Genomic DNA, 22074 nt, shown 5'->3' with positions numbered 1-22074 from the left:
ATCAATAAAAATGTTCCATCAATTCCAGTATAAAAGTATAGATTAATACAGGCAGTCCTTATGTCCAAATAGGTATCTAAATGAGACTGGTGATTATAAGCAGTAGCAGCTGATGAGTGTTTGCCCTTCCAGGTTTGTTTCTTTTTATATAAATTTTATTTTAAAGGTTTTTACATACATTATTATTTGCATTAGTCCACAAACCATCTCAGTATCTTTATGGGGGTTCTTCCAACCCCCGGACTTCCCCCCACCCTCCTCCCCAGTTTCCAATAATTATCTCTTCTCTTTTCTGCATCTAAATACCTTAATCCAAACTATTAAATTTCCTTTTTAATATCCTTTGTCAAATTACCATATATTACAAGTGCTAGTCCAATCCTGCTAACTTTTTTAGAGATTTGCAGTGCTCCTTCATATATTCTATAAATTTCGCCATTTCGGCATAGTCCATCAGTTTCAATATCCATTCTTCTTTTAATGGGGTTCGTTCTTCCTTCCATCCCTGGGCATACAACATTCCTGCTGCTGTCGTCGCATAAATAAATAGAACTTTTTTCTCCTTCGGTAATTCTTCTCCTGTTATACCTAATAGAAAAGTCTCTGGGTTTTTTAACAAAAGTTATTTTAAACATTTTTGTAACTCATTATAAATCATTTCCCAGAAGGTTTTTGCTAATTTACAGGTCCACCACATATGATAAAATGTACCTTCATTGTCCTTACATGTCCAACACATATTAGACATTTTCTTATATATTTTTGCTAGTCTTGTAGGAGTTAAGTACCATTGGTACATCATTTTCATATAATCCTCTTTTAATGAACAGCAAGCAGTAAATCTTAAATCCACATACCACAACTTTTCCCATGAATCAAGTTGTATATTACGACCCACATCTTTTGCCCAATGTATCATTACAGATTTTACTTCATCTTTTGTCTCCCATTCCAGCAACATTTTATATATTTTTGACAGAACCTTTTTGTTATTTTCCAACAAGTCTTTTTGTAATCTTGTGAGTTCTTTCCTAAATCCCACTCCTTTATCCATTTTAAAAATGTCATTTAGCTGATGATATTGGAGCCAATCAGGTAACAAATGCCTTTATTCTCATAGTTCTTCAGTTTCAACTGATTTCCCTCCCCTACCAGCAACTCTCTATATGTTGCTCATTCTTTTTCCATATTTAATTTTTTAACTGAGAACGCTTCTAATGGTGATATCCACCACAGGGTCTTATTTTCCAATAGATTCTTATACTTTTCCCATATAGAGTATATTGATTTTCTAACAATAAGATTCAAAAATCTTCCCACTTTGTTTCTTAGCCACCAATAGGGATAGACGCTTTTGTCGCCCATCCGTTTTGTTGCCAGTGCTTTGTTGTCAGTGTTGAAGTAAGAGTCAACTGGCAGTCTAGTTGGTTTCAGCATGTGGAATGGCGCTGGTGGTGGAAGCCTTGTTCTTTGTCTGAAGCAGCAAAAGGCAGGCCCTAAATCTGACGGCTGCCTCTTTCTCAAAACCTCCTGCAAAGCTGAAAGTAAAATAGAGACAGAAACAGTAGCAAAACGCACTTGAATTGGCTCTAACAGTACCCCCAAGGCCAACGTCAGAGAGAGAAAACAGTCTGAAAATTTGTTTGAAACTGAGTTTTAAGTGCTGTGGCTCCTACAAAGGACCATGAGGATTGTGGTTTTGTGCAGAGGGACAATATTCTGTATCTGAGACGCAGGCCTAATCCTTGAGCACCTGTCACAGTCCTTTTATACATAACTAGCGTGCTAAGAGGAAGGCATGCTTGGCAAATCCACACCGTGATCAACTCCCGCCTGGAAACCTCTGTCCCCACTGTGGAAGGACATGAATTGGCCTCCCCAGTCACTTACGGACTCACTGCTAAAACCCTGTTTATGGAAGACAATCTTACTCGGCTGCAAGTAACTGCCAAAGAAGAAGAAAGAAGAAGAAGAAGAAACATAACTAGCAGGAAGTGCCCAGCACTATGCAGCAATGAGAAGACACCAAAAAATATTGTGATTTTAAAATGGATAGTGCAATTTGTGTGTGTGCATGCGCGCACACACTCTCTCTCTCTTTCTCCAAGCCAGGACCCCAATCAATTTGGAGGTGGGAACTAATTTTTAAATACGCTTGATTTGGTCTGCCATCTTGATTCAACATGGTCTTTGACGTTCACCTCGGGAGTCCTTGAGCCAAGTTGGGTGACAATATCTTCGGATTACAGATAGGTAGCCGTGTTGGTCTGCCATAGTCAAAACAAAAAAAAATTCCTTCCAGTAGCACCTTAAAGACCAACTAAGTCAGTTCTTGGTATGAGCTTTCGTGTGCATGCACAGTGTATCTGAAGAAGTGTGCATGCACACGAAAGCTCATACCAAGAACTGACTTAGTTGGTCTTTAAGGTGCTACTGGAAGGAATATCTTCAGAGGCATCCAAATCAATGTAGTTTGCACTCATTGCACCAAAAAAATGGGCAAAGTGAACACCAAATGTTGACAAAGGCCACCACTCCCCCCTGGGCGTTTGGCAATGGTATCTTGAGAGGCAGGCAGGCAAACTGCTTTCCCAGCTGCACCATCCTTTGGCATGATATTATCACAATGGCCAAAACTGATTCAATGGGGACCCCTGGTGACGGAAATGTGTCTCTGCCATTGAAATATCTTACACTCCAATGTTCCCAGCAAATACAGTGGTACCTCTGGTTACGTACTTAATTTGTTCTGGAGGTCCGTTCTTATCCTGAAACTGTTCTTAACCTGAAGCACCACTTTAGCTAATGGGGCCTCCCACTGCCGCTGCGTGATTTCTGTTCTCATCCCGAAGCAAAGTTCTTAACCAGAGGTAATATTTCTGGGTTAGCGGAGTCTGTAACCTGAAGCGTATGTAACCCGAGGTACCACTGTAAATTCATATCAGAAGTGAACAAAAAGTTCAGGAAGCTGCATTGACCCCAAAGGGGGCAGGTGGGTGAGCCAAACAACAAATGAAGGAATACATTTCTAAGGACCAGCTACTGTATATGTCACAGAGTCCTGAGAAGTTTCAATGATAGGGCACAGCTGTTAGCTGAATACCATCCATACAGATCTGAACAATAAATCCACAATATTGTGTGTTGGATAATCTGTAAATGGGGAAGGAGGGAAGAGTGTATCTGAAAAATTCAAATAAACTCCAGATTCTGCCAGGCTGCACCCAGGACCTGCCTTCAAATGAGTGCCAGTGTGTCTAAACATCAGGAAAAACTTTCTGACAGTAATAGCTGTTGGGCAGTGGAATGGTCTCCCTCAGGAGGTTGTGGACTCTCCTTCCTTGGAGCTTTTAAACCAGAGGTTGTATGATTCTATGACTGTAGAGTTGGAGAGACCCTATGACCCTATGAGTCTTCTAGTCCTAAAATGACTTTGCCTCGTCTAAGTCCATCTTCTGTGAGGAGAGAGGTGCTATAGAAAAAATGAGTGTGTGCTTCGATCCTTGGTATTGATCCAAATATGCATGCACATGTGATGGTCCTTTGGTGAAAATAAATAGCTGAAATAATATTTTAAAAAGCAATTGAAGATGAGAAACTTCAGACTAACTCTTTGAATCTGGTTGCCTTAGAAGCAATGTATCACAAACACTGTCATGTGGAATTTTTAGCAGATGCCCTGAATGCAAACAGATGGAAGTAAAATATGGAGAACAATTATTCTTGGGCCAGTCAATTCTCAGGACTGAATTACACATTGCAATAAACACACTTTAAACTTCTCAGAGCAGACCCACTGAAATTAATAAACTTGACTGTTAGATCCATTAATTTCAATGCGTCTCCTCTTAGTAAAACTAAGACTCTGGATGGTTGGAAAAGGTAAGTTTTGTAGAGAGAGAACTCAGTCCCTGAATCCAGTTACCAAATCTGCATCATGCTCCTACGTACGCATTTTGAAAAGTCACGATCCCATAATTTTTCATGAACCAGGATGAAAGGATGAACTAGTAAAGGTAAAGGTACCCCTGCCTGTACGGGCCAGTGTTGCCAGACTCTGGGGTTGTGCGCCCATCTCACTCAAGAGGCCAGGGGCCAGCGCTGTCCGAAGACACTTCCGGGTCACGTGGCCAGTGTGACATCGCTGCTCTGGCGAGCCAGAGCTGCACACGGAAACGCCGTTTACCTTCCCGCCAGTAAGCGGTCCCTATTTATCTACTTGCACCCGAGGGTGCTTTCAAACTGCTAGGTTGGCAGGCGCTGGGACCGAGCAACGGGAGCGCACCCCGCCGCGGGGATTCGAACCGCCGACCTTTCGATTGGCAAGCCCTAGGCGCTGAGGCTTTTACCCACAGCGCCACCCGCGTCATGAACCAGGATGAAAGGATGAACTAGTAGGATCCTGCTATTGATGGGTTAAATCTCCAGGCAGGCAGGAAGCCAGCTCCCCACACCACACTTCTTGGCCAGAAGAAGTTATCTTTAGAACTGTAGGCATGTGGCTCCCCCCCCCCCGCTTTGCACAGCCCCCCCAGAATCAGTTAGCTACTGAAGAGCTCATGCCACAAGGATCCACTTACAGACCAGCATAGGCAGACAGCAGCAGCTGAAGGCTGAGTTATGTGCCTGCAGTGGAGACTAGGTGAAAGGGTTTGACAGGGAGCAAGTAGGAAATATAATATTAAAAAATAAACCTAAATAAAGGAGGAGAGGGAAACAAGCCTTTTAAAATGAGGAAAACCCATCTATGATCACAGCAATAGAATAACCAAATGAATGCAATGCAATCCACACTCTCACTGGAGCAGATTCCTGGAGCAACCACAATCTGCTGCCACTTGAAGATTTGAGTGAAAGGTGCAGTCCACAATGCGGGATGCTTTTTCTGTTGGCAGGATTTCCTTTTTTTAAAAGCTTCATTTGCAGATGCTTCATAATTCCATTATAGCCCTGGTCTGAAACAGAGCACAGAGGATATTAGGATTGCCTTCCTGGATCAAAGATCCATCTTGTCTGGTTCCGTTTGCCATGGTGGCCGGTTGAGCACCTGTAAGATCTTATTGCCAAGGAATGATCCCGATGGCCACCCTTTGTTTGTTCTTGGATTTGGCACAAGGAGACAGAATGCCTCTAAACAGGGAGGTTCCAGTTCAATATCAGGGTTAATAGCCATGGGCAACAGGCCCCATCTGCATCCTCTGCTCCTGGATGGATGCTGTTGGAAGAAACAGAATTCGGGGTTAGCATGATTTAAGATTTATCCAGCAGAGCAGTTATTAGGGCTGCAGTCCTATATGCATTTCCCCCAGATAATCCTCATTCATTTCAATGGAATTTAATACATTTCAACAGAATGTATTTCAAAGTAAATACATAAAAGTAGGATGTAAGATTACAGCTAGGATAAGCAGATGCAAAAGGGGGAAGAAGTCCTGTACCTTTAATATTGAGTCAGGAACCCTTTTTCAGCCATGTCTCCTCAATGATAACTTTCTGGACTGCCAAGAGCCAACGGTGGTCATTGGTCAGCATTAGGGGCAAACGTGGGCAAAACAACAGATGCAACTCTTAATTTTGATCACTACTCTATGCTCAAGCCACGCAAATGTCCAAGGTTTCTACTAAACGTCCACAAACCCTTTCACCATCCAGGCAAGCAAGAAGCCTGGTCATAGTTCAAGGAAACATTGCAGCCAGGCTAAGGCAGTCTAGAAGAGCAGAGAACAGGGTAAGGGAGGGGGGCTTCCTATGTTCCAAGAGCCACATTCAGCCCACAGGGCAGAGGTTCCCACATCTGCTTTGCCATTGTTTAAAATCATGCCCTTCCCCCTCTGTGTTTCTCCATGCCTGCTTAATTCAAACTTCTGTCACTGTTTTAATCCACCACTTTCTCTCCCTTCTCACTCCCAAGTTGCTGCCACTGCTGTTGTGCAACATGTGTTCACCTTTGCTCTCCATCCCACCATAACTTCATTGCAAAACTAAGGCTATGATGCAGGACTACAAATCCTCCAAAGGGGCCTATGTGATGACATTCTTACAGTATTACAGCCTTTGGCTGCTGTCAAATATTTGCTTTGCTGTTGATACATACCAGGGGTAGCCAACATGGTGCCCTCCAAATACTGTTGAACTATTAGTCATGCTGGCTGTGAATGATGGGAGCTGCAGTTCAACACCTAGAGGACACAATAGTGGCTGCTACCTCTGCTCTATTTCTTTATAGCCTGTCTTGGATTTACCTGTGTCAGAGAATGGCTAGATATAATGGAATGAATGCACAGGTCAGTAAGAAGCTGGCAACCCAATTAGGGGTGGTAGTCCAAAAGCCAATGCTAGGAAATTGCATATTATCATAGCTTAATGCTACTATTGGCCAGCCCCGTCCCCCCAGTAGCCATGAGCCAAGATGAGAGAATGAGCCATACATCAGGTTCAGCCCTTCTGCCTTAACAGTAGTACTATCAATTATCAATGGTTCACAAATTGTCTAGTTTCTAGGAACCATTTTTCACATCAATTTGTCTGCTAGGAACTCTGCAGCTTTCAGCAAGGACTCCTTCCACTTTTACCAAAGATTCTCAGACATCATTTACGGTACAAGCTCAGTTCATGTACACTGTGGCACATAACCAAACACTCCCACTGCCGTGTAGTAGAAAGGGAGCTTATGCAGTGGTGGGCAAGCTTTCCTTCAAGAAATATTGTCCCCCCATTATTGATCTTCTCATTGAGAAGCCCTCTCATAAACCACTAGGGTGTCCTTGACACAATAATAGTGACACAATAATTAGTGCTGTCTGGAAACACTATAGAGCAACAACTATAAGGAACTAAAGTATAGAGAACAAACATTTGTGGTATTAAAAAGTTGTGGGATTTCCTCAGGAAGATACAGGATATACACTGATTGTAAAGGAAGCAGTGTGACCAACCCCAAAACTTTTGAAGGCACAAACAAGTCACGTGTGACTACCCCAATAGCATCATGAGCAGAAATAATAATGAACGTGCAATAAAATGACCATCCAGAGAGGTTCTGAAAACCAAAACTTGCCATTTCATGATTTTACCAGCAGAGGTCTCCCAAGACCATTGAATCCTATAAAGGTAAAGGTAAAGGTACCCCTGCCCGTACGGGCCAGTCTTGACAGACTCTGGGGTTGTGCGCCCATCTCACTTAAGAGGCCAGGGGCCAGCGCTGTCCGGAGACACTTCCGGGTCACGTGGCCAGCGTGACATCGCTGCTCTGGCGAGCCAGAGCCGCACACGGAAACGCCGTTTACCTTCCCGCTGGTAAGCGGTCCCTATTTATCTACTTGCACCCGGAGGTGCTTTCGAACTGCTAGGTTGGCAGGCGCTGGGACCGAGCAGCGGGAGCGCACCCCGCCGCAGGGATTCGAACTGCCGACCTTTCGATCGGCAAGTCCTAGGTGCTGAGGCTTTAACCCACAGCGCCACCTGCGATTGAATCCTATAACATGGACATTATTAATATATCAGTTCCTGTTAAGCACCTCAGCTAACAAAGATATGCAACCTGTTAGCATTCCCAGACAAGGCGATTGGCAGCCACTCTGGGTTATGTCTCTTTTTTCAGTACTAGTCACAATCCTGTTGACCCTTGAAAGCTGGGAATAAGATGCGGCACAAATGAAGAGCCCTCCATGACCTGCTTTGCCCTCTGCAAGCAGGGCAGCTGGGGAAAGTGATCTTACTGTGTGTTGGGAACACAAATTACATTATCCAGCCAGCACTTAAATCCTCTCTCTGAGCTGAGCACAACTGAACCAAATTCCTTGCCAGCAAGTCTTCATTTTCACAAGAAAAAATATTATTCAGATATTGATTCTGCAGATCTAAAAATCGAGGTCTTGGAAAAGGGAATATCTGAAGTTGGCTTCTTAAGCTTCAATATAGGGGAAGGATGCAGATGCAGCCATCATGAAAACCTGCCTGTACACACATACACACAAGACCTGGCTGGTTCTAAGACCTCCATGCTGGTTTCTCTTATGCCCTACAGATGGAAGAATAGCCCAGGGTTCATTTTAACCTTGTCGCCTTATTTGGCTTGTTAGATTCTACTAACTGGTTTGAATTTCTTCCTTTCTGCGTTTCCTGCCTCCTTGGCTTTTCCAAGTCCTGTAAGAGCTGCGGAGGGAAAATGTCATCCTGTGTGGGTTCCCTCCAACTATTACAGCAGTGCCCAGACAGAAGAATCTGCACCTGGCTGCTTTCCCTTCTATGCATCTCTTAGCGTAAGGATGCGCCCCTCTAGAGTTGCTGGAATACAGCTCCCATCATCCTGACTACTGGCCAGGCTGACCAAGGCTAATGGGAGCTGGGGGCTGCATCTGGCCATTTGGGCAGCGGACATGTCTATGCACCCTTGCCTTTCCAGTCAACATACCTCCAGCCTCCAAAGTTCCTTTCTTTTATGCCAATAACTGACAGATCCTGCTGTTCCTAAGTGGCACATGAAGCCTGTCTCCTGCCCTTTTCTTGGCTGCTCCTTTCTACAGCTCCATGGCTTCACTACTGTACCTGCTGTTTTCCCTCTTCCTTCCTCTGGCTTCCAGCCAATGTTTGCTACCCAGGATGGCTAGCATTTTTAAAAGGTATTGGGGAGTAGGGGTGGGAATAAACCACCCTTCAGGCGGCAACCTTGGGCACATTTGGTCAGACCACACCTGGAGTCCTGTGTCCAGTCCTTGGTGCCACAGTTTAAGAAGGATAGTATTGACAAGCTAGAAGGTGGGCAGAGGAGGGTGACCAAGAGGATCCAGGGTCTGGAAACCAAGCCTTATGAGGAACGGTTGAAGGAGGTGGGTATGTTTAGCCTGGGAAAGAGGAGACTGAGAGGAGATATAATTGATATCTTCAAATAGATCAAGGGCTGTCACATGATGGAGCACATTTGTTTTCTCCTGCTCTGGAGAATAGGACCTGAACCAACAGATTCAAGTTAGAAGAAAGGAGATTCCAATTAAACATCAGGATTGGATTCCCTGGGGGGGGGGGTGGACTCTCTTTCTTGATTATTTTTAAGCAGAGATTTGATGGCCATCAGTAACGGATGATCTAGCTGAGATTTCTGCAAAGGTTGGACTAGATGACCCTAGGGGGTCCTAATATAAGAATTAGAGACCCAGGGTGTAGATTTGTTTGATTTCCAGTATTAATTGCATTCAGCCTTTGGCTAGCATGCATCCATGAATGATTCCTGCATGTTGTGACTCTCTCTTGCCTCCCTCCCACGCTGCATTCCATCTCTCCTGTCTGACCCTGAAAGTGGTACAAATGGCAGGATCTTTTCCTCTGTCTGTTGTGAGTTAGCACGGACATCTCCTTGAAAGATTCCAGATATGGGAAAGGACTGTCAACAACCCCACCGAAGGTCTGGTTGCCTTGATAACCGTCCGATAAGTTGCAAGCCAAGACCACATGTTTTGGAACACCCCAAGGAAGTTGATCCCAGGGTGGAGCCCTGTCTCTTCCTCTCCCTTGATTTGTAACCTTTTTCCATGTATGTAGAATGTTTGATGTCTAATGACTCTTTTTGCACTGTGCCAATAAAACCTTTGTTCTGATGCTCCTCTAAGCGGTGGTACAGCTGAAATAAATGCCAGGTCCCTCCTGAATGCTGGACTTGCATGAATTTCCTTGGCTCTGTGTTTTATTTAAAAGGTGGTCCCTTCCAACCCTGCGATTCTCTGATTTAGCTGAGAGCGCAGGAGCCAACTGCTAGGGGCCGAGGTCCCTTTGCCCCCCATAAAATATTTGAAGCGTAAAGGTAAATGATGGTTTAGTCCAGTCCAAGGCGACTCTGGGGTTCTGGCGCTCATCTCGCTTTCTAGGCTGAGGGAGCCGGCGGTTGTCCACAGACAGCTTTCCGGGTCATCTGGCCAGCAGAACTAAACCGCTTCTGGCGCAGCGGGACCCCGGGATCGAGGGCCAGAGCGCAGGATCATCGGTGCCCCCCCCTTGAGGGGCTTTGCCACTCCACTGGTGCGCGTGCGCCACATCTTGTGACGGGTTGCGCAGGCTGGGGCTCAACTCTCCCCCCCCCCCCCCAATGTTTTATGAGAGCCGGACTCCAGAGTGCAGGGAACTCTGCACACGCTTACGTGCCACTCCCGCCTTTTCTGTCCCCCCTCCCGCCCGCAAAAAAGGGGTCTTGCGCTTCTGAGGCCTGCGAGGGGGCGGGCGAGGGGGCTCCTCACGGGCCGCCCGCTGGGCCTGGCCCTGGTCGCGGGGGGGGGGGGGCAGGCGAGAGGGAGTGCGCAGGCGCCAGAGGCTTCTCTCCCTCCCGCTGGTTTCTTCGGGGGAGGCGGGGCTTAGCGTGGAACGCCGCTGACTTCCGGTTGAGGATCCTCCCTGGACTCCGTCCGTCCGCGCGTCCCCGGAAGTGGGCATTGGCGCTGCAGGCGGGGCGGGAGGCGGCGGCGGAAGGGGAGGCGGCCTGAGGGAGCGAAGTGCGTGTGAGGGAGAGCGGGAGAGAGAGAGAGAGAGAGGGCGGGCGAGCGAGCGAGCGAGTGGGGAAGGCGCGCGAGTGTGTGTGTGCGCGCGCGCGTGTGTGGAGGAGGAGAAGGCGGCGGAGAGCCGGACGGGCGGAAGGCAGGCTGGGCCTGACGGCGGCAGAAGGAACCCGAGGAAGGAGAAGATGGCGGATGGCGACAGCGGGAGCGAGCGAGGGGGCAGCGGGAGCGGCAGTGGCGGAGGCGGCGGCGGAGGCGGCGGCTTCCAGGGACACCGCGGCGGCGGCGGGGGCGGCGGCCCCGGCCCGGAGCAGGAGACGCAGGAGCTGGCCTCGAAGCGCCTCGACATCCAGAACAAGCGCTTCTACCTGGACGTGAAGCAGAACGCCAAGGGCCGCTTCCTGAAGATCGCGGAGGTGGGCGCGGGGGGCTCCAAGAGCCGCCTCACGCTCTCCATGGCGGTGGCCGCCGAGTTCCGGGACTACCTGGGCGACTTCATCGAGCACTACGCGCAGCTGGGGCCCAGCAGCCCCGAGCAGCTGGCGCAGGCCTCGCCCGGCGGGGAGGAGGGCGGCGGCGGCGCGGGGCCCCGGCGGGCCCTCAAGAGCGAGTTCCTGGTGCGCGAGAACCGCAAGTACTACCTGGACCTGAAGGAGAACCAGCGCGGCCGCTTCCTGCGCATCCGCCAGACCATCAACCGCGGGCCGGGCGGCGGCGGGGGCGGCGGCGGAGGGCCGGGCTTCCCCGGGGGCCCGCCGGGCCTGCAGAGCGGCCAGACCATCGCGCTGCCGGCGCAGGGCCTGATCGAGTTCCGCGACGCGCTGGCCAAGCTGATCGACGACTACGGCGCCGACGAGGACGAGCTGGGCGGCGGCGGCGGCGGGGGGGGCCCCGGCGGCGGGGGCGGCCTGTACGGCGAGCTCCCCGAAGGCACCTCCATCACGGTGGACTCGAAGCGCTTCTTCTTCGACGTGGGCTGCAACAAGTACGGCGTCTTCCTGCGCGTCAGCGAGGTGAAGCCTTCCTACCGCAACGCCATCACGGTGCCCTACAAGGCCTGGGCCAAGTTCGGCGGCGCCTTCTGCCGCTACGCCGACGAGATGCGAGACATCCAGGAGCGCCAGCGGGACAAGCTGTACGACCGACGAGCCGGGCCGGCCGGGCCGGGGAGCGGCAGCGGAGCCGGCGACGATTCCGACGGAGACGATGTAGACGACGACTGAGCCTCCCCCCCCCCTCCTCCCCGGCCGCCCTCTCCCCGTCGCCCCCCTGCTTCTGACAACCCCCTTCTCCTCGCCTCAGCCACCTTCCGCGCCGGCCGGAGTTGCCCTGGAGTAGGGGACTGGGTGGAGCAGGGAGGGAAACCTGGCCCAAGCTTCCTCCCCACCTCACACGCATTCTTCTGCCATGGGAGAGAGCAAGCTTCGAGATCACCTGCATACACCCCCGACCTGCACCACTTCTGGAGCGCCCTCCTGATCTCTATCTCTGTGACCCTTTTATTTTTCCCAGGGATGCAGCATCTGTTGGGCTTCACCGACATCATTGCCGCCTCCCCTGCAGAGAGGAAGCTTTGTGGCCTCAGTTAACCTCAACCTTCGCCCATGGCGGAGAGAAGGGGATCTCGGCCATCTAAATCTGTCCTGCCTTCCGAGGCTCCTCCTCTAGAATGGCTGAGATGTTTTATTTGGGCGGAAGGGAGGGAGAAATGTTACTTGGATCTTGACTCTCTCTTTCACTTCCACCCAGACCCTTCACTCTTGCATTTCTGAGATGGTGCCCCTCTACTCTTGAAACCAGCATTCTGGAGAATAAAAGGCCACTGAGCATTGTTTGAAGGGAGGGGAGAAGCTACCACCGCTGTCCAAATCAGTGGGGGCATGGGGCTTATTTTGAGGGGGGTGCAGATCCCGATGGGGAAAGTCGTAGAGATCAATCATGGACTTAGACCAGCAGAAAATGGGGATTTAAATGGCTCGGGGAAGGGGACATAGCAGGTGGGCAGGGGAAAGAAGCAACCAACTCAAAATACCTTTTCAGAAAGGTAATTGGGTGGGGGGAGCCTGTATCTGGACCAATGTCCATTGTTGTCTTTCACCCCCCCCCCTTTGCAGAATTGTTTGTTTTATTTTGGGGGTGCAAATTGCTAAGCTCCAGGTGCCTGAACTGGAATTGATAAGTGAATTACTTTAAAGCTGACAGGTTCTAAAGATCTAAAATGGTATTTCATTTTTCTTTTTTTAATGGGGGTTGCAAACAGGTAGATTAAAGAAAAACAGGCATAAAGCACAAGGCATGCAGAGTGGACTGGTCGCTGCTCGCTAAAGTTCTTCCCCTTCTCTCCAAATAAGGTGAAAGCAAATGGCTTTAATAGGAGGTGGAAACTGGAGCTGTCTTTCTGCTGACTTCAGAAGATGATCTGGTCAAAGAAGTGAAATCTGTAGCTGGGTTTTTAAAAAGCAAAATCTTGAAATTGTAATTTGTAAAGGAACTGTGTGGCTACAGGTCTGTGAAAAGAACCATGTAGGAAAACGGAAGGCTTCTTTCATCGTGCAAACTAGTGGACATGAACACAGACACCAAGAACCTCAGGTCCAGAAGTCCAGCATCAGTTATTCTTTTAACAAGATTTTTTTTTAACAAAAAAAGAACTATCCATTTTCTCAGTACCTCACATTATGTTAACAGCAGAGTTGGCAAGAATGAATTGATGGGATGGATTGTTCAGAGCAATGCATGTCCAGTTGGAGCTTGATATCCATCACTAAAAAGGAGCAGAAACAACCCCACAAAAGATCTGTGACTGAACGTTCCCTAGCAGCGTTTTACCATCTTCACATTTTATTATAGACTGGCTACTGCCAATTTATCCAGCTGTCCTTTCCAAACAAAGTTGGGTGTCTCCACCCAAATAATTGCCTCATCTATATTTTGAATGGATTCTTAATCTAAAATGATATTTTTTTAAAACAAATGAAGTCAGACCTATTCCCTCCAAAAGTGTTTTTAGATACATTCTATACTGGCAACTTTGAATTGAATGGAAGTGTACTGTTCACTACAAAGTTTCAGGTATTATTTGTGCAACATCTTAAGAGAGGCAGGTAAACCTTCCTCTACAATCTTTTTTAATTGTGCATGCCTGTCCTTTATTTGAGCTGCCTTTTTAATTTATTGCATACCCTTATTACCTTATTTTGGTATTACTCTTACCTATACTATCTTTGTTTTGTATTTATTAGAAAGCAAGGAGACATAAAAGGCATTTCTTCACACGGTTGTCACTGTAGTGGGGAAATTTGCAGGAATTTTCTTTAGAAAAATTAATTGGTTTTACTATGGCTATTATAAAGATCTGCAAATAATGTCAGAATAGTTTACCACAAGATGTTCAGCCACACATATAATTGTTTATTTTCAAAGATATTTCTTTATTCCCAGTGTCCACAGTAGATATTTTTATTGTATTTTTGAAGAAATCTTTCTTTCCATTTTTCTCCGTCGCAAAGAACTTGTTTCCTGAATTGTAACGGGAGCAATAGTATTTCTTGATGTTTTAATTACATCCGTATACTCGTACTGTATTTTGTACTCTCCAAGGCAGCTGTTTTCAATAATGTCCTGCTGTATCTACCTATGTATTTTTGTTCATATGTATGTAGTTCTTTGCTCCGGAGAACAACTTTCACCAACAAAAGTTTCAGCAGGTTAAGTGGGATACCACAGCCCTCTAGGATTGCAGAAAACTCTACTTAACTAATTAGAGCTCTAGGCAGCAATGAAAATTGAGGCTGCAGATGCTTGGTGTATATTGCTGTAACTCTTCACTCATTTTAAACCAATGTACAATACTTGTATAGACCAACAATGTTTTGTTGCTTCAGTGGTAATTGGGGTTTTTTTCCCTTTTGTTGCTCAGCTGCTGTGAGCCAATTAAAATGCAGTACCTCTCCTTTTCAGGAGATTTTTTTTTTTTTTTGGCTGAATTGCAGTAACTAGTCTTACCTTTGTATTACGTGGTAGTGACAGGGTTTGACTGTCCCTGGCCAGTGGCTACATATGCTATAATTAGCTGTCTAGGAAGTATGTGGAAGTAGACAGAAGCATATATCAATTGTATGCCAAGAATGCTGCCATATATGGTGTTGTTTTGGCAACCAGAAAAAAATCTTCTGTAGTCATTAGACCAGTTAAAGCATTGTATATTGGGTACACAGATTGACACATGACCCTCCAAGGTATGTAGGTGGTGACAATGCAGTGTGTCAGTAGGAGAGTCTCAGTGAAAATACTGGGCATGCTTGTGTCCAGCTTAAGTATAAATGGTAAGATTTTAAATGTTTTGAGTAATACTGAGGTTATCTCACCATAGCAGGTTAACGGCCAAGCCTCATGCTATAGGAAAATTAGTCTGGTGGCACAAGCCCTTGTTAGGTGCAGGGGTTTACGGAGGAAAATCCATAGAACTCTGAGAGTGAGGGAAGGGGGCTTGCCTGGCATCTGTAGAGCTTTGAACCTCTCCTCCCTGTTGTAAAATTTGGGACTTCTGTGATTAAAATAGTGGAGATTGCAAATACTGTATTGTTTAAGGGTCACTTGGAAGCATTGATTGGCCTCTAATGAAAGATGAATCCTATTTGGTGTAGGGATAACTGTTAGAAATCTCACCCCCCCCCCTTGCACACATGTGTGCACTTTGTACAAACTGCGCCTTTAAAAGAAAAATCACACTGCTCTCTAAGCCTAGTAGTTTTGTCTCAACAATTGGTCTCTGCAAATTCTAAGTAGGCAGACTTGTCCCTGTTCAGAGTAGCTTCTGTTCATGTGATAGGGATATTCAGCCATGTTGGAAAAAAATTACTGCATGGATTACATCTCAGATGAATGATCTTGTTATTCCTGTTTATATTCTTGTGCTTAAATGTCAATTTGGGTAAAGGCTTCCCCATTCTTGGTGCTGCAGTTAAATTGTGTCTTTGAATTTTTCTGCAGCAACATTGACAGTACCTCAGTGCAGTTTACAAGCTGCCGTCTGGCATATCTGTGCTTAAAATAGCTCAATTCCATAAATTTACTGGAGTTTAGCTGTCACACGTTCAGGTATGTTGAGTTATGTGGCTTGTGGATCACACTGTTGTCTTAAAAATGTCGGTTCTGTGTGAGGGGGAAATGGGCAAACCTCCCTGTGGAGTTCTGCATATCCAACATTTCTAGACTTCTACTGTCCTTGGAGTGATGCATCTGCTGTACAAAACAAAATGTAAATCTTGTATAGCACCAAAAATTGTAAATATTTGAGGCATACAGGTATAAACACCCGTATCTTTAGCTCACATCTAGTTACGGGTTCTTGTTCTTCTTTCCATAGCTGTCTGCTGCAGAGCGGTTGCAGACCTAACAGTGAATGCTTTTTTCTTTTTTCCTCAAATAAAAAGCAGTCACTGTTGCTTACCCTGGAATCCGCTCTGCAACCACAGATCTTTTTAAAAATAAATTAAGATTCAAGCTTCTGCTTCAGTTTCTCTCCCCAAAAACACACATTCTTATCATGCCCTGGCTTACAATTTTCAGGATAATGGGCACAAGATGCAGGTTACAATAAGCCCTCATATTGAGTGGTCCCATCATTGACTGCACGCTTCAGGTATTGGAATAGCTGAGGATGATTTGTGATCTGTTCCTATCATTAAAGGGGACATTGGAAAAGTGACTAACTCGGGCTACTTTTCACTTGTGAGGGCAGCAGTTTTGTGATTTTGGTGGAAAACTGTTCAGTGCATAAACATGCATGGACATCTCAATGTTTTAACAGAAAGATTATGGTACTTTATCTGATGCACAATTTAATCTCTCAGCAGATATTCAGTTATTATTGAAAAATAAATAAACTTGTGGCCTTGACTCTTAACTTAGTGGAAGGGAGGAAAACTTAGTTTTTCCCTTTAAAAGTGGCACTTTTTGGCTTCAAAATTATTCTAATACTACGTAGATCTTGGTAAACATGTTGTTGATATGCTTCCTTTGGTAAAATGGTAAATGTATTGAAGTATGTTTGCTATGAAACAAATTTAGTTTTTTAAAGGGATAGTGTAATTGGGATTACCAATCTACTTGAGGCTAAATATTTAAAACTTAATGGACCCTGATACTTTTAATATGCATTATTCAAAATTATTTCTGGAAACATTGTGTAGGCAATTTAATATTACCCAGCAGAACCCTTAGCTTAGAGCTTACCTATGCTACAAATCTGAATCATTTTATACCAGAAGAATATAAAGACTTTCCTCAAAGAAACATTAGTTTGATGAGAGTGCTGGGAGATTTGTAGACTCTCACTGAGAGGGAATGGTGATTAAACCAGTTTAGACCTATATGCTTTGAGCTATTGCACTCAGACCAGTCTTCTGCAGTCTTTCTGAATGCCAAACTGGTAGTGGCATGTCTCTTACTATGTATTTCTTGATTATTTGTTCACTGATGAATTTGCGATGTACATACTCTTCATGGTAGCTTCCTTCCCCCATGTTCTTGATAGTCTGATTCCAGGTGTGCTAGAGGTATTTAGAAAGCTTGCCTCTTGTCCAGCAATGGTGCTTATGGTAATTCAGTGTCAGCAAAATTACTGTAGCAATTTGTTGTGCTTGAGCATTAGCCAGATCATCTTAATTGTCAGGTGGCATTTACTTCTTAAAATTGCATACTTGGGTTTGATTTATTAGCTTGATGGAGTTTGGCTAAGGTAAGGAAAGACTGGTTGCAGTAAAAAAGATTTCTTCCTCCCTCTTGCAGGTTCTCAGGAACCTCATCTTTTGCACTTTGTAGTTTTTAGCCAACAGAGGAAGAGTTAAAAAGAATTAAGACTGACAGATTGCTTTATTGAGGTATTGTGAGAGGAAAGCACGTGGCTGAAGCATAACAGCTGTTTCGTGTAAGGTTCCAGAGAAGTTTAATATTGGAAGCAGACATTCAAACCTGTGAATGTGGCCATGAGCTGCTACCTCTCCTACCTGTAGAATGACAGTTAATCTGCAGTGGTGTTAGACTAACTCCATCTTAATATAATGAGGTTGGTGTAGTATATGGTGGAGTAAAATTTTCCTTTTTAATAAAATAAAATCCCAACATTATGGTCTAGTCACACAAACAACAGGTATTTTGCATAGTTGTAGGAAGTAAGCAATAACACAGTCGCTGGGATCTAAAGAACTGATTTGCTAGCTGGGTGTGCTTGAGGTGGGGTTGGTCTTGTGGTTCTTAAGGAGGAGCTTCAAAAGCAGTTAGTAGCATGGGGGATCTCTTCAGATGCGAATAGCCCAAAATTTCACTGGCTGTGTACTATTCCATTGGGCACAGTGAAAGTGTTTCTTTGGGTCCCAGCCTCTCGTATTCAGCTTGCAGCAGTATAATTAAGGCCAGTTGTGTAAATTTGCTTGTATCTGATTTGACAGAGGAGAACTAAGTTGTAGACTTCAGAGCAGCACAACTGAAGTCTATGGGACTGTTCCCAGAGTCTTTAGAGAATAACTGTTCTACCATCGCCCAATTTTTAGAGCATGAGAATCATTAACTTGCCAAAAATGCTCACCTAAGGAAAGAAGAATGTTCCAGGGTGTTTACTAACTGATTTCTAATCAATAGTTACCATGAATTTTTTTTTGCTAGCCTTCTCACTCCAGCTCCTCTTTTTTTTTTAATCTGACAAGGGGAATAGTGGGGGAGAGCTCAAGGTTTCAATGTCTACTAGAAATATAGAAATACCAACACAATTTTGTCTCTTAAATTCCGTGAAGGGAAGGTTAAGTGTGCTTTGTCAAAGCCATTTTGTAATAAGCTGCTATGTAGCCTTAATCTCATAATGTGCTGTGTGTGTACTGTATAGGTATATATATACATACATACAAAGTAAGCGGCCCACAGCAAAGAAGTACAAGTTTGTCAAAGCTATTGTAAATGTACAGGAAAGCTTACTGCTGCTTCCCCCACTCCTGGCCTATCACTGCTTTGTGTAGCCAAGGTAAACTGTCTTTAAGACTTGCAGAGGACATAATTTAAAACAGCAGTCACTGTGCACCATTTTAACCCAGGCAAGTTTCCAAGACAATATGTTTAATTTCCTGCCCTGCTTTTTCTGTGTTGAAAGGCCCATCTGGTTAGAAAATCCCACATTTGAATGCATGTGGGATTTACAAGAATATAGCTTAATCTTGTTGTATCTTCACACTGCCCCTCTTCAGAATTGGAGCTGTTGACTCAGGCATGCTCAGATGTAAAGAACCATGATAAACAAGTTAGCCAGTTATCTCCTAGCTTACATGTGCTGTGAATATTTTAACCTTACCAACATTTGTAGAGAGGGGCCCATTAGGAGAAGGCAGGTCATTGGCCCAATAATAACATTGGGTAATAATCTGAGCAGCTCTCCATACTACCTTTCCCTCCAGCACTTTCACATCATCCTTGCTGGCCTATTATTAAGAGGAAATGTGTTAGTATAGATTGCTGAAGCTGCATTCAGTGATTTCCATGCTACTAAGAATGCTGTGGTTCCACAGAAGCCTATCAAGTTCCTCAGTGAGAAGACTTTGTCCGCTGTCTCAATGTCCAGCTGCACAGGAAGGTTAGGGCATTTTGGAACATAACCTTTCTTGGTGAGAGGTCTGATCAGTGCCCGTATTTAAACATACCGTAGAATCCTCTGCAGTGCACAGGTTGCAGCAGATGCTCAAGGCAGGCAAAACCCTATGTGAAGCAGGTTCTCTGAGGAGGTGATATGTTTGAAAGTCAAGCAAATGTTGAGCAATTGCAGCCCGTACTGTAGGTAGCTTATTTTCCCCCATGCTATGTTACCAGTTGGTGCTGGTAGTCTTCCATGTTTTGCCAAGACTGGTGGAACAAACACTCATAATCTCGTTTCCAAGTCTCTTGCTCTTTCTCCTTGCCTCATTGAATTAACCTTTGCACTGCAGGTGGATTTTGCAAGCACAGGTCTTCCATTGAAATGAATGGATAGTGCCCCCGCTGCTGTGCTTGCTGGCGTAGCCGCCAAAGTCCTTTTCCAGCAGAGGGTGCAGCAGTCAGCTGCCTCTTCCAGTTAGAGGTATTGCTTACTACAGATACTACAGTATCTGTTGCTCAATTTGATGCTAACAAATTTGTCAAAAGTGATATGCAGGGTTATAAAGAAAGGGCAGGGTGGTGCAGAATCGCTGCCCTTGGGAAGTGGAGGTTTTGCTGGGCTGAATGTACAATTTCAGTAGTGAGCAAATATTTTAATTTGGTATAAAGTTGAGAAAACCTTGTGTAAGTGATAATTGATCATATATGGATGTAATCAGCCCATATGTAAATATACACGTTTGTACATTGTATACATAGAAAGAAATGTCTGTGTACATGTGTATGTATTTATAAAAACATGTTTCTCTGCTAGATAGTAAATGCAAAAGTAGCTCTAATTTTATATCTATCTCTCTATATATATCTATATATTTAAAAAAAACTCCCCCTCTATAAATATATTATATAAATGCTAGACGTTAATTTGTAGTAAAATAGATCTGATTTCAGGAATATCTGCTGAGAGACCAAAAAGTTCACTTTTAAGTACCTTAATTAAAGAATAAAGTTTATTCCTCTTGTTTATTTTTTTATATAAAAAAAATTAAATGCACTTTAACTGGCAAAACAAACACAAACAGCTGCGTGGTGCAGTTTCAAGCATACAGAGATGTTTTAAAAGTGCAGCACCCATTCAGAAATGTTCCTTTCTCACCCATCAAGCAGAGCGCTGGAAAGTATTTACAGTCCCAGGGCAAAGAGCTGCCTATTTGTCTTGCTGCCTGTTGGCTGAAGCTGAGATTCTGATTTCCCTTTTGGGGAGGGGGGCCGGCAGGCCTGCTTTTAAAGAGCAATGCAGATGCAGCCAGACACTACAGGCTGCTGTCAAACAAAGGCAGGTCCTGGATTTACCACTAGCTGACTAGCAAAACAACAACAAACCAGTCCAAACGACATTAAGAACTCCTCGTGCTAGTTGAGCACTCCTTACCATAACAGGTTTTTGCAAATGGAGTTTTACAGTCTATATTTAAAAAAATTTATGTTTGTAACAAATAAAAGTATGCGGAAAAGTGAATGAACATGTACCTCTGTCTCTTGGTTTTTTTATGTAGTGGGAAATAGTGTATTTTTGTGATGCAATTGAAAATCATTTATTACCCTGGAGCTATGTTAGATCTGTCATGAGTTGATGGGCCTGTGGCAAAGCATTGCCTGTTTGAATGAGTGGGAAATATCCAAGTAGGGAAGCAAGATTCTATCAATCCTGATGGATCTCAGGGACTGAAGATGAATTCCTGGAGTGGGGCAAGGAGGGCAAGGGAGCAGGGAGAAGCTTGAACTCCTATAAGGATACCATCTTTTGCCAACTGCTGTCTGTGAATGCTAGGTTATTTTATTTGTATATCACTACACACATCCAGAGGCACCCTGGAGCAATTTTCAAGAACAAAATACAACATATACATATGTTCACTAAAATGATACAAATATTAAAATATTCATCCTGTTACTTTTTATTATCGTAATCTGGCCACCCCAAGAGAGAGTAGTGTGTTGTGTGTGTGATGACAGCTTCACAGCACTTTAGAGCCATAGAACTGAGGCTTGTGATTCTCTCCCTGAGCTTGGATTTAAACCCAAAAATCCACCCTTCTGGAGTACGTAGCCTCTTAACTGTTAGTTAGCTCCTGCGGGAAGAAAGCCTACAACTGGGAGATCCGCACAAGCTTCTCACAATGTGCAACTTGTTGGCTGAAACTAATTTTGTAAACCATCTATGATTATAGGCCAAAGTGACTAGAAAAACCTTTTAAAACTCTTAAAATAACCATGGAGATAGGTGCATTGTTCAAAATATGCCATGTGGAATGCTGCTTCTGAAAGAATCTGGCACCAATCTCCGGGAGAAATGTTATAAACTAGTTGATTTTTGTGTACAGGCATGGGCCTCACAATAAACGGATTTGTTGTTGTATACACAATCGCAATTTGAAAGTTTGTTTGTACCCTGCCCATCTGACTGGATTGCCCCAGCCACTCTGGGCAGCTTCCAGCAAATTAAAACATCAGACACAGTAAAACATTAGACATAAAAAACTTCCCAATACAGGGTTGCCTTCAGATGTCTTCTAAAAGTCAGATAGTTTGTTTCCTTGACATCTGATTGGAGGGTGTTCCACAGGACAGGCTCCACTACCAAGAAGGCCCTCTGCCTGGTTCCCTGTAACCTCACTTCTCGCAGTGAGGGAGCTGCCAAAAGGCCCTCGGAGCTGGACCTCCGGCTAAATGATGGTGGTGGAGACGCTCCTTCAGGTATGCAGGGCCAAAGCCATTTAGGGCTTTAAAAGTCAGCACCAACACTGAATTGTGCTTAGAAATTTAGATCTTTTAGGACCAGTGTAATGTGGTCCCTATGGCAGCTCCCAGTCACCAGTCTAGCTGCGGCATTCTGGTTTAGTTGTAGTTTCTGAGTCACCTTCAAAGGTAACCCCATGTAGCGTGCATTGCAGTAGTCTTAAGTGGGAGATAG

The 22074-nt window shown here is 45.0% G+C and overlaps 1 protein-coding gene across 1 annotated transcript; it reads left to right on the top strand.

Moving 5' to 3' along the window:
- Positions 1-10413: 10413 nt before the first annotated feature.
- PURB (purine rich element binding protein B) lies at positions 10414-20629 on the top strand. The gene has a single exon (XM_083753371.1). It carries the CDS (start codon positions 10667-10669, stop codon positions 11702-11704), a length of 1038 nt encoding a protein of 345 aa, XP_083609497.1. The 5' UTR covers positions 10414-10666; the 3' UTR covers positions 11705-20629.
- The last annotated feature ends 1445 nt before the right edge of the window (positions 20630-22074 follow it).

This window comes from Podarcis gaigeae (assembly GCF_964106915.1).
Source record: "Podarcis gaigeae genome assembly, chromosome: 8".
In the NCBI taxonomy this organism is placed as follows: Eukaryota; Metazoa; Chordata; class Lepidosauria; order Squamata; family Lacertidae; genus Podarcis; species Podarcis gaigeae.
Note: the sequence above shows the minus strand (reverse complement) of the source record. Positions and strands in the feature narration are given on the sequence as shown.

Bases quoted from the DNA above. Each gene is read 5' to 3' on its own strand.
- PURB (XM_083753371.1), top strand. From the start codon at position 10,667: ATGGCGGATGGCGACAGCGGGAGCGAGCGAGGGGGCAGCGGGAGCGGC.